The sequence below is a fragment of the Ambystoma mexicanum genome, chromosome 3p (assembly GCF_040938575.1).
Source record: "Ambystoma mexicanum isolate Mex_15411 chromosome 3p, UKY_AmexF1_1, whole genome shotgun sequence".
NCBI lineage: Eukaryota > Metazoa > Chordata > Amphibia > Caudata > Ambystomatidae > Ambystoma > Ambystoma mexicanum.
The window spans coordinates 719,054,348-719,078,999 of NC_090925.1; the positions used below are offsets into that span (position 1 = coordinate 719,054,348).

Genomic DNA, 24,652 nt, shown 5'->3' on the forward strand with positions numbered 1-24,652 from the left:
CTTTCAGTAGCAACAACGACGCCATAGCCCATAACACAGAGTCCTGGCGTCTTCTGCAATGTTTTACCGGATTCGTCCTCGTCTTGCTCTCAACCAGCCTACGCTCTTTCACACACTCTATAGGGGAAGGCGGCGCTCTATCAAACACTGTGACTGCGCCGCCTTCTATGCCCCCCCTGACCGCGCTCCCTGCCTCTCACAAGCATCAGTGTGTCCTGTAATGCGCTATCGCGGCCGCTGGCGGCGCCTTAGATTTGCGCGTGTCATACTAACTACAGGCACAAGCGGCGCTCTCTCCCGCCCCCGCGCTCTATGGTTGCTGCTCTCGCGGTGTTTGGTGTCAGGTGGTTGATGCGGCCCCTGGTGCTTATCGCGGTGCTAGGGTCTTGGGGGGGGGGGTCTGTGATTCACTAGTGCGTTTCTGACTCTTCCTCGTCCCCCTTTGGGCACTACGACGTCCCATGGCTGACGCGGCGTCCCCGGTGGGGAAACGGCTGCTTCTGCTCTTCTCTGAAGGGGCCTCTGGGAGCCCCCATGGCCCTGCGCAGGATCTCGGGCAGCGCGGTTGGCACAGCGGGACTGTGCGGGGCATGAGTGGCGCCGAACCGCGGGAGCTGGCGGTGAGTGAGGGAGGGAAGGAGTTTGGAGGTAACCCGCCATGGTAGCCCCGCAGGGGGCGGAGGCAGCGAAGAACGAGCAGTGTCCTGTTTCTAGGGTGGTTCAGGAGTTGCGAGGGGGGTGTCAACTAGTAGGTTCGGGCCCCTGGAACTGGCGGCCTTTTTGATTGAGGGCTTTTGGCAATATCTGAACTAGTACATGACATGTGCAGTATAAAGACAACACCAGCTTTCAGTGTTGCTAATACCATCATATGTACCCATTTCCGTGTTTCCTTCTTCCCCTTTAAAGTGACCCTAATGCAAGTCAATGTTTAAATACACATTTGTAGTCCTCTTTGTGATTAAAAATGGGAGGTGTGCTGCTCCACAGTGGTGGTGTTTTCTGTTTTGCGGGAAGGGTAGGTGCTGACGTCGTGGTTAACTAGGATAAAACTGGATTATGGTGGGGGAAAGCTGTCGGGACTGTCCTGTTATTTCTTTTTGCTTGACTTTTTTATTGCCCTCCTTTTGGCGTGTGGGCTAGTATCCCATGAGCAGGTTGCTTGCCTGGTATCTTAGGAGTGCTGTGTGTTTTATCCATTAGCAGCGTCCCCAATTTGGTTATGTTCAGTAAGGTGGGATGAATTGACGTCTGGGACGTGGGTTGGGGTCATGTGCACGTCCTGTTCTAGTTGTGTTTCGTGAGAACTGCATGTCCAGCCCCGTTCATGCCTTGATGCATCTCCTCTAGATGTTCGTGGAGTTTGATGGCTCAAGTTGGAGGCAGCATACTTGGGTGAAGGTTCATGCCGAGGATGTCCTAGTACTCCTGTTGGAAGGATCACTCGTTTGGGCTCCTCGGAGTGATCCGATCCTGATCCAGGACAAAAGAGTTTTGGCACCGCATTGGCCGGCTTTGGTAAGAATTTATCTCAAGTTTTTTTTTTGTTTGTATGTTACAGTGAATCGTATTTTTGTTGTAAAAAAATAACCTGATTGTCAACATTAAACATGCGTGGTGTGCCGTATACATCCGAGGTGTGCAAATGTACTGTATCAACAGGTTTGATTGCGCACGTGAAATGTAGCGCAATAGAATACTCCCACTTTGGGTGTCCCAATGCTATTCATATGTGACCTGCTCGCCTGACTTTATTTTTTTTTCTACTGCAAGTGGTTTACCTTTTGTAGATGGAAAGAACGGTATGTCATATTATTTCAACTGTACGTTCAAAACCCAGGGGTCAAAATCATTAAGCAGGAGCTACTTCTGGGGTACGAAAAGCTAGTACATATTGTGCTTTTACATGCGGTGCAAACTATAACCCCATTCTGTTCACCCATTCGGCTTTAATGTATTTGAGTTCTGTCTCAAGGGTCCTTTTTTGCACATTCCCAGATACATACTTGGTGTCACATAGTTGCATTGCAAGAGTTGTCCTGTTACGTCAAAGTACTCCCGTAGTTTTCACTGCCAAGCTAACACTGCTCTTCTAGATTATATGCAAGAAGTACATACTTTCATCCCCGGAGAAAGATGCCGGAATTTTACATCAACGCGTACAAGAAAGGACCGCAGGGGCAACTTGTATGGGAATGTGCCCATCTAACTTGAATAGTTCTGTTACACTGGTGGTTGCATATTACTTGACCGAACATTCAACAGCAAATGAGATTCAGCAAGTGAGATTCTTTTGGCATAAAACACTAAGATTCCATTGTTTATTTTGTATTACCACTGACCGATTATAACTTTACTTCCCATTAATGGTGCTTTTCACCATAAAACGAACTAGTAATTAGGAAGGCATTTAGAATGTTGACGCAATATGTGTACTATTGGGCTGTTAACAGTTTGTGCATATGTTTGTCCGTATTGTCAGCAATCCATTATTTTGCAATTGTTTTATACATCTTTTCTCTCCTTTTGTACCTATTGTGACAGAATTAACGTTTCATTAAGAGCCTCTTGAGCTTTAAACAAAATCTTGAACTATCGTGACGAGCTGCCACTTGAAGATTACAGCTGTTGTGTACTTTTAAAAATACCGTTGATCAAAGCGAATGATTGCTATCTGCCACTTCTGCCTTTTTGGATTGTGAAAGATAGGTCCCAAACTTGTTAGTTTCTCGTCTTGTGTCATAAGGAAACGGACTCCCGAAGTAGTTGAAAATCAAAGTTGCTCACATCCTGTCAGGACTCTAAATAAGTAATGTTTTGCAGGCAATCCTGGCACTGTGAAGAACCAAGGTAGTCCTCTGCGTTCTGAAAACAGTGGCAATCTGGATGCCATTGGTATTGATTCCACCGCCCATTTGAGTTAACCATGGAATGGGCAGTGTACCATTTTTGACTTGAACATTACTTAGAAATGTATTTGTTTATTTTTTTGAATCTTTTTCATTTTTTCCCTCATTTTCTAATAGGTAATTTCTTTAATAATTTAGTTTTTTGAGTAAATGGCTCCCATAGGAGAGGTTACTTGCTGACATGTATGGTGGGGATAAGAACCCATTTCAATTTTGATATAAAGGCCTCCCATGGGGATTGTTTTATATAGAAAGTTTGTAAAATTGGGGGAATTTTTTTTGTATTTTTTAAATTGTTTTGTGCTTCTGAAAATATGCTTTGAACCTTGAAGTGACTTGGACTTGTCTACTATGGCACCTGCAGGTTGTAGACCTCTGACCAGATTGACCTCAACAAGCTGATTTGCCCAATTGGATTTGGCATCTTCGCATTAAAGCAAAGACTTGCACGCTCTTCTATTGGAATGCTTTAATTTATTTTCACTGTCAGCGAAGGCTTGTTTGCTCCCGAGATGCCAACAGCCACAACCTCTCTAAATCCATAGTTGTCAAGTTACGGGGGAATGCCTTGTATAACTTATTGTTTAAAGTGTTTTATGCTTCACATTATGACGGGTTCAGCAAGGTTGCATATTCATTTATTTCAAGTCTTGTTTACCCATGTGCTAATAAACACATTCACTTGTTTTACACGAGCATGCAGTAAAACTTGCTTTGTGGTTGGGTCCAGTTGGTGATCAGCCCTGATATACATTCATTTATTTGACAGCTTCTATGAATTCTGGCAATTTATTTGCTGCTTTAGGAAATATTAAGCTCCTGGAGGTATGGGACCAGTGTGAACAAAGGCTGTTCAACTATGCAAGTGTTTTCAGTTTGAAATGCCTTAACTTTTTTTTAATTTGTTTAATTGTATTACAATTTTTACAAAAAAATATTTTTAACCAATTCCATACGTTCCTTACGTTCTTTCCATCTTTGAGCTCATTTAAACCCATTTGTTCATTGTTGATCTAACATCAGGGAACGGAAAAAAAGAGCTACCCCCATTGCCCATTTGTGTTCGACCCACTTGCCAATGTATTCCACCATGTCTCTGCGTTGCATGCCAACATTTGACAGGTGTTGTTCTCTTTGTAAGTTGGTGCCGGGGCAAGCCAATAGCAGATGGTGAGAAGTTTCAGTTATTTGTGACTGCTTGGTTCCTTCTTGCTTTTACTTCATTTGTCAGGATTCGATTTAGTCAACCTCAGGAATAATCTGATTCGTTTTTTTATCTGGGAATTTAACCAAAAAGTTTCTTACTGTGTTCACTTTTGCAGGGATGGTTGGAATGTCTCTTATAGTCTTGTTCTGCTCTGCCAGATCCCAGGTCGCAATCCAGTCAGTCTCCAGCAATTTCTTAGTGGCTTTGTTTGGGTTTGTAGACAATTCTTAGATTTTAAATATTTATGTCTATCAACATCTGTTTGTTTTTTGTTGCCCATTTACTCATAACAACGTTCTTTCCACTGTCCATTTCTGCCTTGATAATTTGCATTATGTTTGTTTTTGGTTCGGTGAGCGTTTTCCTGAAAAGCATCAGCCTATTTCTCGCCGCCATTGCCATTAATGATGGTAAACAAAGTTCTCTCCGAATTAGTGTTATAGATGTGATTTTTGATAGGCCAAGAATCTTCCTCCAAAAATAGTTCTCATCTCTATTTTAACTCAAATATGCTCTGGGAGTTGTGGCAAGGCATCGGTTCCATTTAGTAAGCTTGTTTTTACTTTCGATTTGTAAAAATCAATCACTGGAATTGGAGAGAATCAGCCATATTTGTTATCAATGGCCTTTGCCTGCGATGTTAGCATTTGTACTAAAAGGACTTCCTGCATTGGTTGCTCCAGAGCTCTGGTGCTTAGCGTCACGCCTAAGTATTTAAACACCAACTTTTTCTAGAACTGTACCATTCACAGTCCATCTCTGCTTATTTCCGTATTTTTTTTTCTCCAAAGACTAAAACATTGGTTTTTGTTTTATTTCTAGATTGTTTCTCTCCAAGTAGTTTGTCAAGTTGTTTATTTGCCTTTGTAGGCCTACAGGTGTCATGTCAAGCAAAATAATATCAGCATAGATGATTCTAGAGACCTTTACACCGTCTACTGTTGGGGGAAAGATTCTCAGCTCTTTCTCAGTGTCTGCAATATAAGCGTTATATAAAGCAGGGGCCAACGGGCAACCCTGCTTCACGCCCCTGGCCGTTTTTCTCTCTTCAGATAGTTCTCCTGCTTTGTTCAGTCTTACTCGCATTGTGGTGTTATGATACAATGCTTGTATTGGCCCTGTAATTACTTCTGGGCAGTTATTTTCCAGAGCCTTTTTCTGCGTACTCGGACAAACGCTTGCACCAGATCTATTAGTGCTAGATAAACAATCACACCTTTCTGAAGTGTTTTTGCTTTTATGGCACTCACCAGCAAAATATTTGTTGTGGTCCCTGTGTTTTTTGTGAAGTCAGATTGAAAAGGGTCGGCCAAATCGGCAGCTTTTAACCAAGTCTGAAAAGCATCAAGAGCCAGAGACCCGAACACCTTGCCAAGCACCTCTTTTGGAGAAAGGAATTACCGTGGCTTCTCGCCAAGGGTTCTGGAATTTCTCTTGTGTTGTTGCATTGTTTAAAGATTTTGCTCATTAAATTTGCCCAAGCTTCCGGATTTTTCTTCAGTTCTAAATTAGATAGCCCGTCGGGGCCAGGTGCTCTCGAGTTCGACAGTTTCTTGATCTTTAATAGAATTGTTTCGAAATCCTCAGAGATCCCCGACCCCACTTTGACTTACTACGTGTCGAAGTTTCCTCTGTTCTCGGCGCTGGAGTTTTGTATAGACTGGTCAGTGTGTGACCCATTTTGCTTCCCCAACAGTATTCGTCAAAGCATCGTCCGTTGAACCATTGGTGTTTCTAATAAGCGACCAGAGTGCTTTTGCATCTTTTCCATGTATGGCCATGAGCATTTCCTCAGCATCTTTTTGATAGAGAGCGTGTTTTCGTTGTCAGCCAATGTCTATACTGTATCTTGGCCTGCTTCAGCCTTTCTTCATTTTCCAATGTCAGATTTTTTATTCTGGTTATTCGCAGCAGAATTTTTCTTTTCTGTACCATCTGTATATCGTAGCTATGATGATGATACGTCTTTCAGGATGATTTCCTCTTTTAATCGTGTGGATTTGAAGGAGGGCAGTGTAGTCGATGACTTTATTTACTTCGTTATTTTTGATTTTGCTGACCAAATTTTCAAGATACTTGCTTGTTATGGACTGGATTGCTCTCTCGGAAAGCTTCTCTATTGCCTTGGTTTGCCAGTTCTATTTCATGTTGCATTTTTACTTTCCTGTCTCTTAAGGTTCTCCAGCTTGTTTTTCGGATATTGTGATCGCTATTGGAATTTCTAATAACTGTGAATTTTTTTATAAGCCCCAAGATTTCTGTAGACACGTAGGTATGGTCTATTGTGCTGATTTGCGTATTACGTTCCCAAGTAGGCGTGTTCATGTTCGATCTGTGACGATTACGGTGATCTTTTCCAGCCATCCGTTGTTCTAGCAATTTGCCTCTTTCCAGGATTGGAGCGGTTCTTACAAGGTGCTTTTTTTGGTCTCCTATATCTGCACAGATTGCATTGAAATCCCCAGTGACAATAATATGATCCTAATGGAAATTTGCAGAGGCTTCATCTAGGGTATCGGCTAATGTGGTTAAGTATTCTTTGTTTTTGATGGCCTCCGGGCTCCAATATGTGTTAGGACAATAATTTCCTTGGCCATAGATTCCTCCATATTCTTTCTTCTATTCGATGACAGTACTGCGGCTTGGATAAATGGCAAGTGATATTTGTGTGCAAATTTCAAGGCCTGATCCGGAAGGAACTGCAATTAAGACCAGCCGTTGGCCGGCCCGTCAAGCCTTTTTTTGCTGGAGTAAAAATTGTAACAGCCATCCATAAGGGGCCTTGTCATGAGCCACGTTTCCTGTAGACAGATATCGTTTAACCCCAAAACTGCATCATTCGAGGTTGTCAGATGGGTAAATCCTCTTGTATAGAGTATTTGTCATTGACAGTGCACACTAATGGTTCAGGGTACGTAGCTGCTTGACACTTAATAGGTAATGTGTTTTTGAAACTTGAGGTGCAGGGGAGAAAAAATGGTCTTGGCACAAAACCAGAATTGCTGAAAGAAGAGGAAGTAGGGGACGGGAGGGCTCCCAATCTGGATCCTCTTCTTTCATAAATCCTCTTGTATTCCAGGATGTCGTTTGGATGATTGCGGGGATTCCCTGTTCAGCGGTGCTTACTGCACCCTCCTCCAAGATTTCCCTGTCATTTTCTGATGGCTAATTGCCAGAGTTGGTTCTTGTTGGGGGGGGGGTGCGGTCCATGTCCATTTTTTTTTGGGTCAATCTTTTTTTGAAAGGGGTCTGTTTTCCCTTTCCACCTCGCTTTCCTTGTCTTTCCTTAATTGGAAGCCTCCTTTTTCTGGTCTTGAAGGCCCTAGTGGGGCTTGCCTTCTTTTTCTTTATTCGCTCCTTAAACTCTCACATGGTGTTTCCGAGCGGTTTCCACTGAGCCTTCTTAAATTGTTTCTATTTTGTTTTCCTATAGGCTCTTGTTTTTCTTCCGTCAAATCGTATCCCAAAATGTGCAGCCTCTGTTCTTCCTCTTTTAATTGATTTTGTATAATTTTTGATTTAATGTGAAGATAGGAGCAGTCTCTTCTGCCTGTTTGGCATGGTTCGACTATCCAAATATCCTAGTTTTTCAGTTGCCGAAGATTTGGTACTTGTTGGAATAAGCCCAGAATTGTCTTTCTGTTTAGAGTCAACTTGTAATCTGATTTTTTTTGTTTTTTTTTTGTTTTGTTTGCTGCATCTTGAAGATGCAGTTGCTCTGTATTTTCTTCGACGTTTTGGCTTTTGGATTATGACCCCTTTCTTGTCAGTCTTTGTTTTTTTAGGTGAGATGCTTATCTCTTTAATAGTTGGCCATTTACTACTTGCTCTCATCACGAGTGGCGTTGTCTGGGAATCTTGATCATTTTCTTCTCTCCCTTATCTGTCTCTTTCTATATCACTGGTTGTCTTTACTTCTGGCTGTTTTTTGGATTTCTTTTGGCGGTCTTGGTAATGGGGCCGCCACCTTTCGTGGGCTCCTTCTAATCTCTTGAGCGTTTTTTGCTTTATTTGGCTGCTTCGCTTCTTTTTTTGATGGAACCGGTTCAATTATGAAAACTTTCTTTTTTGGTTCTTATGAGTTTTTCCATTGGGGTTTACATTCCTTTTCAGTTACAAGATGATTTTGTTCTGAGTCGACCTCTGAGACTGTATACGTACTTAAATTCAACAAGTCCGTTATGGAGAGAAGGAATCATCCACAAGGACTGCTGAGTGATTTTCATAATCATCTTTACATTCCAGGTCTTTTTGGTTCAGACCCCCTGATTTATTGGTTTTTATTTATTATTTTTTTTTCATTGTTGACTCTTTTCCTGTGTCCTTGATCTCGTGTTTTTTTTTGCAATTGTGCCCAATCCTTTGGCCGTTTAGTTCGGCTGAAGATACTGTAGGAAAATGGATTCTGCGTGTTTGGTGCTTTATTTTTTGTCTGGTCTTCTGAACTTTCTTTTGGTATTTTGAAGACCGAGTCTTCTCCCCTCGAGATACATCCATTTCCTTTTCCTGTTTTTGTGATAGTTTTATTTTTGGTTCCCACCTTTTGAGGGGCGTTTTTGTTTTTTTTTAGTCCGGCCATGCTTGCTGTTTGGGAGGCTAAGTTATTCTCATTTCTTCCTGAGCTTTCCGGTATCGCGCTCAAATTAGGTAGCAGATCTTGTGGGCTCATCAGATTTGTTTGCGTTGCAACTTCATTATAATCGTTAGTCGCCTTTCCTGATGCATTCCAAGGGATATTCTTGGGACTTTTTCCAAGTTGTATATGATCTTGGTTTAATATTTCAGTAGTGCCCCACCCCTTTGCCATAATGTAACCCTCAAGGAAGTGCATCTTGGTATGCATCAAAGCAATCATCGCTGTTTGGTCTTCTAATGTATCATTGATGCTTTCATACAATTTACTGAATGGCGCCAGTGCGTTTGTAACTGTGGCCATTGTGTTAAGAACTGTTATTTTTTTTCTGGGGTATCTTTTAGTTGAGAGGACTCACTTTGTCCAAGTTGTTTCCTTTGAGGCGAGTAGAGATCTTCTTGTCTATGCAAGGCTTGTTGCATGTTTCTCCCTGGTGGTTTTTGACTTATAGGTGTAATTTGAGGGGCATCCAATATTTTCTCTTTGGACCTAGGCCCTTTTGCCCTTACCTCCTCTTGGGGTCCTCTTTCCCCAGTTATTGCTGTGCCCCCGGCACCAACATGACCATTAGTTCCCACAGTGTCCAGCGGTTCTTGCCCTGTCATTTGATTCCGAGGTGTTTCCAATTTTTGCGGAACATAATCATCTGCCGATGTTCCCTGTTTTTCATTCATTGGTGTTAATAAATCAGTACGATTTTTAGAATTTGGATGGACCGAGTACTTTGGATTTTGTCCAGTGCCATCTTATCAGTGTCGCTGTTGGGTGCAGTTGGTAATCCTTTTTTGTTTCTGCTGCTGATTTTATAGCCGAAATGTCCTGCTGGCTCTGATTATTTTCTTCTGACAGGATTCGCTGATATGGTGTATTAACACTCTCGAGCATAACACTATCCGAAATGTCATTGGGCATTTTGTTTGACTGAGATTCTTTTGCTTAAAGAATTTCTCCAACATATCATGATTTGATGGTTTTGATATATTTTTTCCTTGTGTCACTTTGTTTTTTAGAGTTCCTATTATTTGGCAAAAATGTCTGGCTCATCTCCACCTTCTTTGTTCTGTCAATGTGTTTTCCCAGATCTTTCCTTGCCTTGGTATTAGACTGGGTTTCATTCCATTTCCTTTTTGATGGCGAAGTCCATTCATCTTCGCTTTCCAAAATTGAGACACCATGTGAGTTCTCGCTGTGTTTTGCTTTTTCGGTTACTTGAGACTGGATTTCCTTCTTCCTTCTCTCTTTATTCGCCGGTGGGCTGATTATGTTCGATGATAGTATGGTCCTTGCCTCTGTTTTTATTACTGTTCACTTGGAGGTGCTTTTTATAAGTTAGTGAAAGATATGTCACTTCCTGCTACTCAGTGCTTTGATTCGTGTTGTCTGTGCAATGCAGGTCATTTGAGGGCCGTCTGCCAGACTTATATGTCGGGGGAGTCCTCAGATCTTCCACTTCGTTATGTGGGTGGACATCAGTCTGTACATTTTCAATTTGGAGTGGGCTTTTCAGAGTTTTATGGCAATCCGCGAGGGGAGCTTCTGGTATCTCTTGGTCACAGACTATAGGCATGCTGGTGTCTAGCATGAGAGTATAGCTTCCTGCTGTGACAATTTCGCTGGATTTCCCCTCCTCTAGAAAGGAGGTACCCCCAGCCTTCTCCTGGGCCTGGACTGGCCCCATATTTGAATCTGTCCCCCCCCCCTCCTCCCCTTCTTTCTCCTCCCCCCATTACCCCGCCCCCACGGCTCTCTTCTCGTGTTCTCTCAAGTTCCGATGATTTCTCGGTCATTCGTTTTGGAGGAACACCCCTGTCCTTGGCCGTGGCCGCAGGTAGGGAGTTTTCTGCTGCATCTTGCCCCTCAGCATTTACTGCTGGGTTAGGGCTGCCTTTCTTACCGACTGACTGCTTCTTTCCTTTCAAGCTGATCAATTCCTGTGCTTGACTTATTGAGGCGGACACAATCTCACCGTCTTCCAACTGGGAGGCTGGTAACTCGGGGTGGGGGGGGGAAAGGGGGGTAAAAGCAGTTTGTTTGGGTCGCCCGGTGCAAACAGTGGCATATTAGGTTTTGGGTTAGGGCTCCGACCACCTGTGATTCGTTCAAGGTTTGAATCGGAGTGTATCTGGACAGTATCAGCGCTATCAATACTGTCAGAATTTTCAATATTTACAACCCTATCCATACTGCAGGTTGATGACTTACCAGATAGCTCAGCTTCATCCTGCGTTTGCATGCAGGTTGGTGCAGATGTCAGCCACTTCCCTCGGGACGACGGTTTAAGGGGGCTGCACAGTTCCATCCCCCAATCTTCCCGTGATGGACGGCTGCTCCGTAACCACCTCTCTGATGTTTCAGACATTTCCGGGTGGTCGCACCGCACCCTTAATGTATTCTAGTCTTATCTTAGATCTGGTGTCCCCACAGCGTTAGGTTCTGCGTTGTCAAATCTGGTATATTTTGGGGAATGTCTGTCTTCGGGAAGTGATGGAATTATTAGGGGAGCTGCCAGCGCCCAGCAAAGCAGCAAACAGTGAAACAGTTCTGCAGATACATGGGACTGTTTGAACAGATTGCTTGCGTTGATCTGAGTTTTCGATAAGCACCCCAATACCCATTTATTTTTAACAACTTTTCCCCACGGACCATTTGTGCCCTAGCCGTGCCAATCATTGAGTGCCTCAGCCTTTTGTCTTTTTTTGCTTTATGGCTATTTTATGGAAATTGCTAAAGATGGCCGTCCGAACTAATGTATGCTTCTTTAAGAGCTTCTCTGTAGATCATGGATCCTGCAAATATGGCCTAAGCTAACAGTACTTATGTTATTCTTGGCAGCGTTTTTGGTACCTTCATACATTGGACAGGTCTGGTTTTCGTCCTTTACTGCTCAGCTTTGGTTCACTATGAAGATTGCCTTTTGCTCTGGCTTGACACTTCCATAAACATTTTTCATGAAGAGTTGCATCGTTTTTGTAATATGTGGATGCATATTTCGTTTGTTTTCTTTATATCATCATACTTTTCAGTTGTCATAAACCTATATAAGTCATCTTGGTGTCATTCAAACCCCAATGTCCTGAGAGGCTGCCCTTCTGTCAGACTAGGAATAGTGCCTTGCGATCTGTAAAGATCCTGCCATTACCTTGTGCTTCCCAAAGGTTTGACCTTAAAAGCTTTTGGGGTGGACCAAGTAGTTGATTAAAGGAGCAATCTTCAACTAGCATGTCTTTCCTTCCGACAGAACAAGGGCAATCTTGGGCATGTACTAAGGTCAGAGCTGTTCAGTGAATCACATGTTAAAACGAAATTTGCCATCCGGTCTTGTGGTAGAGTAAGGGTCCCAATCTTTTGTTGTCAATCGACAGTTTGTTTATCAAAGGAAGCGGCGAGCAACAGTTGAACCGCCGTCAAACATATCCACATTCAGATGTTGGCTAAATGATAGCGATACAAATTATTACTCTAACATACTAACATTTGTATGGTTGTTTGCTATGGTATACACAAATCTTGAGTACAACCCAAAAGGCATAACCTAGCAAAAGTATTGCTGTTTTAAAGGAGCAGTCACCAAAAATCACGATATCGAATGAAACCCTAACGCTTCAGATCATATATTTATGCATGCCAATAAATCCTAAGCTTGAGGATCATAAATACATATCCTGTATCTCCAAAATGATCGTCTTTGTTACAAATCCTATCCATATTAAAGGCTTTTAATCAGCGTTTGTTCTCCTGAAACCTACTTGTCTGTCAATCGTATGTTTACAAGACACTTTTGGCTTATTTCAAAACCTGTCCTGAGGTCAGTAGATGGAATAAAGTATACGTTACTCCCTCTGACCTGACTCATCTGATCAGCATAAGGATTTCTATTTTGGCCATCAAAATTGTCCATTTCCAGCTCGGTAAATGTAACTTTATGAAAATTCTCCCTTATACAATAAGTTGGTAAGATACAGCTTTGGGTTCCAAATTACTGAGAAAGACCTCATATAGTTTTTATGGAGTTTCCTGAGACCAGATAGAAGGGTACGTTTGAATAAAAATAATAATCTAAAGCTAAGGTGCATTCCTTATATCAATTACCACCCTTTTACCTTTCCACCCCACAAATACTTACTGCACTTTAACGTTGTGCCATTTTTTTTTTGACTTTTGTGGTCTTGGCTGTGCAGAGGTTGACCCAATCTCGCCCGGATTAGTTTATTTATTATGGCACAGTCAATTTGCTGTTTTCTGCAGCCCTTCTGTCCACTGTAGGGTGCCTAATCGGCTGAGTATAGGTTAACACGAGCGAGTAGATTGACTATTGACAAGAGAAAACATAAAAATTACAGCGATGTGGCAGAACAGACTCAGACTGGTTAAAGGACGCACACCATGGGAGCATTGGGTGTCATGCATATGAGTGGAGTTGAACGTTTTGATAGTGAAAGGACTATGCAACACAGACGTATTTTAGTAAAATATGTACATTTTGTCATTTACAAATCAAAGCGGGCTGATATCGATATCATAAATCATGGCTGAAGTTTTAACAGGTAAACGTACAGCACCTTTAGGAACACACTATTTGTAACATTTGCACACTACCGTTTTTTGATGTGCGTTGGAAAAGGTTGTGGCGTTAAATACAGAGCAATTAGAAAGAACACTGGACTTGACGTACAATTTGAATCGGTCTGAATAAGCAAGAGGAATGTAGAATCTTAATTTTGGAAGTGACGGATCTTGTTTATAAATGATTCACTTTTTTTTACAGAAATGCTTATTGGAGAAAAACGGCATTTTTATCACATTGAAGGACTAGATCATCTTTTTAAAATGTAAGGTTGGTGAAATTACATTATGGTATAGTTACATATATCTTTTTCCCTCCTTTTATTAATCAATGGCTGTAGTGACAGTTGGCAAACATACATTTTTATATTGATGGATTAATTTGTTGCTGCAACACAATCTGTGTGCAGTAATAGGTCGGACTGGTTATTGCAGGCATTTTGCTATGGCTCATGTAGATTCTGCAGGCTTTCCTCTATTAACAGCTGTTACTGCGGCTGACCTACTGAGCAAATCAACAGATGTCCATAACCTTGTGGAACTCTCCCGTCCCTCGCACACCAGATTTGTGTTGAATTACTACAAAATAATTATATAAAAAATGTCTCTTGGGTAAAACGTCAGTATAGGAATAAGCTAACTTAAGTGACTAATTGCCCTACACTTGTTCAACTCATTGACAGTTCGCAGGCATAACACCACCTTGAGAAGCATAAATGGCATCCAGCACCATTAGGCCAAATTGTGAACGATACCATATATATTTTTTGGAATTTATGGACACTGCTCGGTCACAACCATATTCTATATGGACAATAGTAATTCCATCACGGGTACTATAAAAGATAACCAGCATTATGAGTCTGTTTTCTCAATATAAAAAAGGCGAAAAAAGGTCAACCTATGACATAATCACACTTAAACGTGATGGCATAGGTAAATAAAACAGCCATTTTTGTTATTTCCTTTTCACCGCTCGTGAAAAGGACGTGTGGTCCGCAAACTGCGCACAAAAGGTAAACCAAACTCTCTAACAGAGCAGTATAGTGCTATTAGGGTTGCATATGACAAATTATGCCTCAATTGAAGCCAACTAATGGAGGACCTTGATCTGTTTTACAGATCAGGCAATCATAGGTTTCTAACTGGAGTAAGAGCATACGCATGGGACCCAGAACTTACACTAGGTGGATTAATTGAAACTGAGGGACATAATAGGTAAGAACATGTTTAAAGAATTTTCCCCATCTATTCTACATGGAGTATGAGTAGGACTTAGTCTTGTTAAATTTAAAATGATCTCTCTTAAATAGATCAACCAAGAGGAGACAAGTGACAAATATGGAACGTGTACCCAGAAGGGATGTACCCGCTGCACTGAAATACAGGTGCACACAACTTTTTACAATGGATTGAGATATAAGTGTTTTTAATGGTTTTTTACTAGATATAGACATGCTATAGACATGGATTTTTTTTTTTAACTCCACCAGCCAATGCTGATTGTGGACTGTATACCAGATACCAAAAGTTGAGGAAGCTAGGAATCCCACATTATCCAGTTTAAGAATAAAACGGGAATCGAGAACATCATCCAGTTGATTATACATTGAGAAACATAGCAGAATGATGTTGAAATTAAAAATTAGACTAAGAATCATTAGCTGATTATTTTATATATTTTTTTTTCTCAATAGTCAAGTGCCCTGATTGTTATCGAACTAAAGAGCTCCTGATGAAGGGAACATATTCCCGAAACGCGTTGAACACATTTCTAGGATAACATACCAGGAATTTATCATCCTAATCAAATGTGATACCTTGAGGAATTTATATTGTTTAATGAATTCTTCTAATAACTATTCTTTTCACGGAATTGACAAATTGTAGGATATGCAAAATATTTGTATACAGATGTTGAGACATGTATATATAACAAGGAGGACCGTTTTGGGATTTCCTACTGTGAGTTACCCAGTTCAGTGTTCACACTCACGAAACAGAGTTTCTTTGTTAAAGGAGAGAGTTGCAAGGGAGCAGACATGTCTCTAGTTTAAGCCACAAGCGAAAGTGTTGTGCTAAAAAACAAATATTAGACCATGCTGGGTCATGCGTTTGCTGCTTCTTAGATAAAAGAAAAACAACATTTTTAATAGGTTTTCTCTATTAAGCAGGTGCAAAGTGTTAAAAACAAGTGAAGAGTGATGGACTGTTCGATAGCTTTTTCAATGAAATTTTCAATCAATTTTTTCCTCTTAGTTTTTTCATTAGAAAAGGGGATCCTCAGGATTGTTTAAATTGGGGATCCATGAACCAAATACATTGACTCCAGGTAGTGTTATGTTCTTGGGTCAGGTCATTTCATAGCCGACCGGTTTCTGTTGTAAGGGGTGATTAGGCCACATTCATCAGGGCTCGAAATATGGGCCAGTAGGTAAAAGCCCTCTTCATTACTCGTGCAGCATTGTCTGCATTAATAATATACCTCTCCCCTGTCCATGTTGCTCATTTGCGCACGGAGGGATAATGGCGGCCTGGGACCTATCTTGTGAACTTGGGGTCTGCTTTGCCAAGATTCAATTGTTCAACTATGTTTCAAAAATTACTTTCTGTGGGCTCAGCTTTACAAGTTTTTGGGGGTAAAACACCTTTTCGCTGTTTTGCAATTCGGTTTTCTCTTCCTTGCGCCGAAACAAGGAGCAAGGAAGAGAAAGCCGAATTGCAAAACAGCAATTTTTTTTTTTTTTTTTTTTTTTTTAGAAAAAAGCCGCGGCTAGAAGAGTCTTCAAGAAATCTAAGGTCAAAAAGCAAATCCCAACAGTTAGTCAACATTTCGTCATACACCGTGTCACAAAACCAATTGGATGTACTAAATCTAGGTTTGTCCTTCATTCCAACACAGAAATAAAAGAAAAAATAATTTACAGACTCGCAAGGAAAATTAACTTGAAGGTGTTCTCTGATTCTTAAGAAATGAAGGAAACAGACTGTGGAACATGAGTACTTGGGAAATGAAACCTAAGTTATTGTGACCTTCAGGTGAACAACACAGCAATGAAAATGCTTGCTTTCAGCATCTGTTTCGCAATCAATTTCACTAGAAACAAAGGTTAAAATATTAGACGACACCAAGTCAATTGATAAGAGATTTAGCAGATGACCTCACCATAACCCACATACCGGCAGACAAAAGGTGGAGCCATCATCATAATGGGCTCTGTTCTATGAAAATAAGCTAAAGGAATTGGTAGAGGATGAGAATACGTACATCAAAATGGAAGACCCCACGATGGAGGTAGCAAAGATCATAAAAGAAGCTCTGATAAGAGCGGTAGAACAGGATTAATGACGTTTATTTCTTAAATAACTTTTTTTTTCGTTTGGGTATTGTTACCCTTTATGAAGTACTAGCTTATACCAGGCGTTGCTCAGGATTTCATTTACTCATAGGTACTATTTGTTAGAAATAACTTGGGTAGCTTAACACTTTGTACTGGCTCTTTCCCTCTTTTTGAAGTTGGGTCTCGTGCTGCTCTGTGTGCTCTGCTGCTCTTGATGTTCTGGCTCATTCCCTCTCTTTTTGAAGGCTGGTCTCGCGCTGTTCAGTTGTTTCACTGGCTCGCAGTAATTTAGGGTGAAGTTGCCCAATGTGTTTTTGGGAGGCATTTTGAATCCACAGACTTGATTTTAAAAAAAGCACTACAACTGTAATGACCAGACTGAATAAAAAAAAATAAAACACTACTAGAAATGCAACCGGTTGAATCGCTAAGCACTGCTACAATAGTCTCTGCACTGAATCTCGAAGCACTATTTAAATGTTCAAGAGAGGCTCTATTCCTAACAGAGTAATAGAAATGCCTTTCACACTTCTTTATATAGCAACAATTTGGAAACTTCTGCAATGCTACCTGCCTTCACCCCTCTGGTCCATTCGCCTCCCATATGCCTTTTGACTTTTTAAATATATAATACTGTGCACATAAAGGTTCACCATGTTGAGAAATGTAAGCATCTAGGTGAAGGCTATGTGATCTTTGCACTATTTAATGTGTTCAAGGCATACATTAGTTTGGCAAAATTAATTGGCACACTTTTCTAAATAAAATGTCACCAGAAGTTATTTGTTCCCAGGACTTAAAATGAGCAGCAATATAGCAGTTTTGTTTACCGCTGAAGTAAGGCATTGTGCAAGTTCTATAAAATTCCACCTCGAGTAATTTAGTTTACTTAATCGTCCCATGGCAACAGATGACAAATTTTAAATGCGCTGATCTCGGAGGGCTGAATAATACTATTGAGATACAGGAAATGTTCATATGCTCCTGTGGTGAATTTTTACAAGGGTAAAGTTGTCCCAGTAGTGACATATGGTGGACATATGAGGTTGGCAGCGACGTCAACCAGACTGGAATTTACTCTAGGGTTTATTCTGGAAAGCGCTATTGCCTATCCTTTTGTCTGTACCAATCCAGCTAGTGAGATACAAACTGGGCTTACTCTCTTTGAAGGAGATAGTTTATTGGAACGCCATGGCGCTACACGCAAAATGCAAATCTAAAGAGTGCTACCCTGGCACGTTACTCACAGCGATAGATCCTTGCATGGAGCCTACCAAATCCTTTGCATCTTGGGGTGCTGTTTGTCGAGAGAATATGAATAAAGAAGACATAGGCATAGAAATGTTAACAACCAACCCTACAAAAGCCAAACATAAGTGGTGGAATGCAGATTGGATGCATACATGGACCGAATGCCAACAATATAAAATCTTTGACAGGAGCTTTCATATTAAAAAAATCTGAATACTATTCCATTGTACTTTACAAAATTCCCAGACCAATCATACAGGGCAGAGATGGTGAGATTGAGATTTATGGCCAACCAGGTCACTACTAGCCTCGAGGGGGAAAAAAAACTGTACGTGCAATTGTGCAGATTCTGCAGATCATCTGCAAATATTGACTTTGAAACATCTCCTTGTTGAATGCCCTAGTCTAAAATAAATTGAGAAATTACAATTTTTATAAATTACTTTGTGAGTAGCATGTATTATCTGAACAGACTATGTGGGAATTAATTTGAAATACTCAAAGAATTTCACTGAACTTGGCAACTATAAGGTACCTGACAAAATTTGATGTTTAGTAACCTAGGTGCAAAACAGCTTGAGATGCGAAGCACTGTACTATTCAAAGATTCTTTTGTCCACTATGTGTTTAAGATAATAATCAAAGTTGTATATCTAAGTTGTATGTTATAAGCATAATGTATGGGGGGAGGAAAATGATAAATTTGATTTATTTGGTGATTTTAACCCCCATCATGTTATGTTGATTTATGTTAGTCGATTTTTATGTAACTTGTATATTTATGTGTATATATAATGTATATTTTGAAAAGGTTGTATTTCAACTAAAACTTTAAAAAAAAAATGTATTTCAAAGTGCTTTCGGTAAAATGATGCGTGCCACCACAAACCAACTTTGTTTGGGTCACTGCTGCCACCCAGAAGGCAGCCATGCACAGTGAAAACTTTCATTTGACATTTACGGCAAACAAAGTAAATGTTAAACACAAGTTTCAAACATTCCTTGTAATGGTACACAATCCTACTAAACTCTATTAGACCAAGCGAGAGAACGTATGTAAAAAGTTAACTGCATTAAAGGATATACATAGATATGATAAAAAGACTCTGAAAACAGTTTGGCCAGTTCTCTCCCAAAGGTGCTAATATATTGATCACTACTTTGGTTATCTATGTGTATTCATTATGGAAGAGGACAATAAGAGACTAAGCAAAGGGGATGGTGTAGCAGGCAGAGAACTGGGCAAACTATGTGGAATATTGTAGTTTTAGGCCATCTCACTTTCAGGGTAGCTGGTATAAAACAACATGTTGATAAGATGGAATGTCAAGTTTGGGATCAGCTCATGGGTTGACCACCATTTGCACAAATGTATGCAACCAACAGGTTACAGAACTAGGCTTCCATCAAAAGAATTTGGTTGTGCATATTCGAGTGTTAACTTGTCATGTTCCCCAACAAAATGAAATATAGTGAACCCTGAGATTTAGATACACAAACGTTAACGTTCCTGTAAAGCATGGACTCAAGGCAGTGTTTTACAGTAGCTGTAATGTAATTCTGCATTATGTAACACCTTTAACGTTTTAGGAATTGAATTGCATAATTGTCTTTAAGTTAACACATACCTGTCTTTTCCAAACAGGATATAATTGGCTTAATAAAAGTATCCTCCTGATTACTTCTGGATTGCAATTATTTGAAAAAGAATTGGCATTCCCACACAGGCCTTTCGCACTTAAGAGTGGAGAGAAGATGACTACTGTACTGTCTCTCCATTAGCCCCTTTGAACATACAGCAAAAAGAGTGGATAGAGCCCTGAAGGCAAGAGCGGAATGTGCTTTCATTGAACAGGGTAACCTAATTGGCAAACCAACAGAATTGCATAGCAAATGGCTATGCAACACTACTTATTTTATGCTTTTTTGTCATTGTTTTGAAAAGTAATTGTCGAATCTATTATACTTGCAAATTATACGGTTGATAATGCACACTCACTTTAAATCGTATTTTGTGTTGTGCTACCACTCGCAGGAAAGTGCAGTAGGGGTATTCCAACTGAAGCACAGACAGTGAGTAGACTCATTTTCCAAAAAATGCATTTGTAATTGAAAAGAAACAATGTGTGATCATTGGCTTTTCCAGCTGTGCTTTTGGTTGGTATCTGTTGAGGGGTCAGGAATCCAAATCCGACACTAGTTGGACATGTTTTTGGCTAAAGACTTTCATTGATAAATAAGGGTTTGGGGAAAAAGCCTCGCTGTCCCTGCACTTGAGGCGATTCCCTACCTGAACTCAAAACTGAGGCTCTGTCCGGTTCAAACTGCCAAAGTACTATTCTGACACTCGCATTGTAAGGAAATGAACTAAGTGAAAAGGATAATGTCTTTGGCCTTCAGTGTTCTAGAAATGTACAAATGGGCAAAGCAATAAGTAAAAAGTCTCAAGGATAATGTTCCTTACTACAGAGGGTGTCTCAGTTCCCCTGGATTGATCTTCACATTTTCTTACAAATAACAGTTCTAGTCTTTCCTCTTGATCAATACTGTTAGGCAAGATTGTATGCAGTACCCTGTGGGAGACTGCACCAGCCTTGTACTCTTGACATAGTTAACCCAACCTTTGGTATAGGCATGTACTGCACAATTTGGTAGAGTGACTGAGCAGCCATGCTTATCTCAAGAGGGGCCAATGTGAACTGTAGGGTTATAACGTGGAGATTCACAATGACCGGTATTCAAATAAACATCTGCACTCAAGGCTTCTTGATCAAACAATTATTTATTAATTGAACTGTCAGTTGTATAAGCTTTCCTTAGAAGGGAGCCAATATATGTAACCCAAAAATATACTTCAAAATACACACTTGTTTCTTTAAATCAGTGCATGCCCATGAGTGTAAATGTTTGTATAGTACATGCTTATACCAAAGGTTGTGTTAACTATTGCCAAGAGAACAAGGCTGGTGCAGTCTCCCACAGGGTACTGCATACAATCTTGCCTAACACCGCTGGCAGGCTGTGAGGATCTAGTGTACAGTTGTTAGAGTATTTGCTTTGCTTTTGTTCAACTAAAAACCTTCACAAGGCTAAGCTCCAAGCAATTCTAACATGCCAAATATGGATAACTTCAAATAGGAAGCCCTGCTCATTCTAACAGTAGATCAACTGAAAGAAATGTGTAACGTCAGGAATCTACCTGTTAAAGGAAAGAAAAATGAATTGATTGCAAGATTATTGAATCACCAAAGTTTGGATAGGCCTGTTGCACCTACTTACCAAGGAAATGTGGAAATTGATAATGGGGATGATAATTCAGAGTCTAACTCTAATATCTTAGAGTCAGAGGAGGGAGAAGAGTCCCAGGATGGGAGCCCCTTTTTACCTCAGCCTGCCCTTTTGCCTCAAAACCATGTCCACTTGGACCCCACAAGGTCCAACACTGAGTCCAGAATGTGTCTCTTGAAACAATGAGACTTGAATTGGAATTTAAAAGGTTGCAAGCTCAAGCTTCAGACAAACATCAGGACATCAAGCTCAGGGAATTGGAAATGCAACATGCCCTTAAAATGAAAAAATGTCTTTTGAAACGGTTTCCCTCCCAGAGTCCTCTAGGTCTTCCAGTCCCAAGAGGCTTCACCTGCCTAAAGAAGCAGGGAGTATGGATAATGTGAAACTTGACATTTTGGGTTGGTTGTGTGCCTTTGAGTACAATCATGGGCTTCGGGGTCTCGCAGGGAATTGGCTGATTCCTTGGCTTTTGTCTAGGCTTCCCCAGGTTGCAACTGATGCTGTAATGGAGGTGGATGAACTTGAAAGACAAGAGCATGAGAATGTGAAGCTGTCTTTGATAGCCAGATTTGGGAAGACTCCTTCCCAGTACACCTTTTGAAGGAATGAGGTCTGTTTTTCTTAGTCTATTTTTGAAGCTTGCTGTCCTGAGCCAAGACAGCACTTGGCTGACTCAAAAGAGGAGATTGATCCCAATAAGTTGGCTAAAGCTGTTGACTTGTGGGTTGCCAACAGGGCCTCGCAAGGATTCTGGGGCCACTCGCAAAAAGGATGAGGGGAAGCAGCACAAGAAGGATGGAAAAGAGAATTCAAATTCTAACCACCCAAAAGAGGGCCACAAACAGAAAAAGGGTAAACACCATGAGAAACAAGGTCAGTCTAGTGAAACCTCTGGTGCCAAACCAGAGGGAGGTCAGCAGAAGCCCCCATTCCAGAAAACATTTGGTAAATGTTATGCTTGTGGATCGACTGACCATGTGACGGGGGATCCCAGAGGCAAGGATAAACCTTCAGGGGTCCACACTGCCTCCTTAGCCTTCATCCCTGAGGATGACATTCATATTGAAAGTGGTAACTTAAGTATTGGCTAAAGACCCCATTGGAGTCTCAGCCAGTGTTTCTTTAGTATCCCTGGGTCTTGAATGTAGATGTGTATGCAGATGTACATAACTTCCGGAAAATACTTATGAATACTACAAGGACATTAAAGACATTGGGGCCAGCATCACTGTAGTGGGTGGAACTTTTTTTTCAAGCCATCAAGCCAGAGGATGTTGCTAATGCAACTAAGGCTCCCACCAAACTTGCTGGAGGCCCTCTCCAAATGATTCCTAGACTGCCAGCTCTCATCCAGTGCAACAATATGACAGTAAGAATACCTGTCAGTGTACAAAGTGAGATGTCTGGGAGAGTCCTGTTGGGAATGACTTAAAAAAGACTCTTGGAGTTGTATCGAGCACCCCCAGGACTCCCAGTAAAAGTAAACGGGAGTAAACGAGATTGGCCAGAGAGGCCAACTCTGAGTGACTCTCAAGATGAAGTTGCAGAAGTTCCTATAACTTCCAGTCCACGGGAAGGACACAATCTACTTCTAGGACAAAGGAGACAAAGGCGTAACTCAAGATATTAAGAGAAGAAACGTGTCATACCTGTTCAAAGGACAATGACATCCCCGAGAGGACAGTCCAAGGTCACGCCTGTGACCCCCTCCACTAGCTGAGGCTGAGTGGGAGGAACAACCAGAGAATGGTGAATCGGCTACTGGTGAAACAGAGCTGGAAGAAGCCCTTCTCAGAGATCTGGATCCCAAAGACCATCCTGAGCTGTAGACTTTGTTTGCAGAAGGTGGACCCTCTAGGCCGACTTCAGCAGAGGTCAAAGAAAGTGTCCTACTCTTGAAGGACTTCTCCAACAGGCAGCTTCCCAGCTGGAAGGCCAAGAGCCAGGGAAGCACAGGCTGTACTGGGAGGATGGCCTCCTTTTACATTGAGCCTTTTGAGTCTACCCCAGAGGACTACAGAAGACTTGTAGTTTCTCAGGTTTAGCTGGTCACTTAAGTTTTTAAGAAGACCAAGGAAAGGATTTCTCTGTATTTCTACTGGCCCAAACTGGGTTCTGATGTAGATACGTTCTGTAGAAGCTGTCACACTTGTCAGACCTCTAGCAAGAGTGGAGCCAAGAACGTGACACCTTTGGTGCCCCTCCTAGTGGTGGGAGTTCCTTTTGAGAGGGTATGGATTGACATTGTTGGTCCCCTAGACCCTGCCACATCTTCAGGAAACCGATGTATATTGGTTGTGGTAGACGTGCTACCAGGTATCCTGAAGCCATACCTATGAGGACTGGTATTGCTCAAGCAGTGGCTGAGGCCCCCCTCGGTATTTTTTACCAAGGTTGGGTTTCCTAAGGAGGCTATCGCAGATGGAGGACCAATTTTATGTCCCACTACATGCAAGCCATGTGGAAAAACTGTGGAGTGACCTACAAGTTCTACACATCCTACCATCCCCAAACCAGTGGGTTGGTGGAGAGATTTAATAGAACTATGATGAACATGATGATGGGTGCTTTAGAAGAACCCCTTAGAAGAAAGTGGGACCTTCTACTGCCATGCCTTCTCTTTGCTTATAGAGAAGTCCCTCAGGAAGAGGTTGGTTTCAGCCCCTTTGAGCTCCTGTGTAGTCATCTGGATAGAGGTCCGTTGGCCCTAATCTAGCAAGGGTTGGAGAGTGCTCTGTCCCTCAAGCCAGTAAGAGTCACTGATGTGTAATGACACAAATGATGACAGAAGCTTCTGATATATTGAAAGCAGGTCAGGTCAGGCTCTGGCTAAACATTGGCATGACTAGAAGGCCAACATGGAGTTTACTCCAGACCAGCTAGTGGTAGTTTTGGTACCTAAAAGGCAGAGGGCCTTACAGGACAAATGGATTGGACCCTTCAAGGTTGTGGGCAAACCCAAGGAGGCACCTACTTGGTGGACTTGGGCAATCCTAGGGTGGACCTGGGAGGCCCCTAGGGTCTTTCACACCAACCCATAAAGGCATATGTATCCAGACCAGAACTGGGAGCTTTGCTCTTAGACTCTGATCAAGAGGAAGAGGTGAGTGAACCTCTACCTGACCTTCCCAGGGGACAGCTTTTAGATGGAAAAATAGGAGTCCATCTCTCTGCACTCCTCCTGCTGTTCCAGTGTCGGATCAGAAAAGTTCTGTTAAATCAGTTTGCCTGCCTGGTGTCAGTGAAAACAGGCTTGACCCCTTGGGGTCAGCATTATACACTCACGGGTGACTGTCTCCCTGTCAAAAGCAGGGGTTACAGGATGTCAGACCATGTAAGAACCCACACAAAGGAAGAGGTCAAGAAGATGCTTGATCTCGGGGTAATAGAACCATCTTCAAGTCCGTGAGCTAGTCCAGTTGCGCTAGTACCCTAGGCAGGATCCAAGGAGTTGAGA

General features: G+C 41.6%; 1 protein-coding gene across 1 annotated transcript in view; it reads left to right on the top strand.

Moving 5' to 3' along the window:
* The first annotated feature begins 315 nt into the window (after positions 1-315).
* The window catches only part of KDM3B (lysine demethylase 3B), a 2,029,046-nt gene continuing 2,004,709 nt past the window's right edge, over positions 316-24,652 (top strand). Inside the window, exons 1-2 of the mRNA XM_069651588.1 lie at positions 316-620; positions 1,351-1,518. Of these exons, the coding sequence (XP_069507689.1) occupies positions 462-620; positions 1,351-1,518 (327 nt within the window). The 5' untranslated portion in view covers positions 316-461. The remainder of the gene's footprint in view (positions 621-1,350; positions 1,519-24,652) is intronic.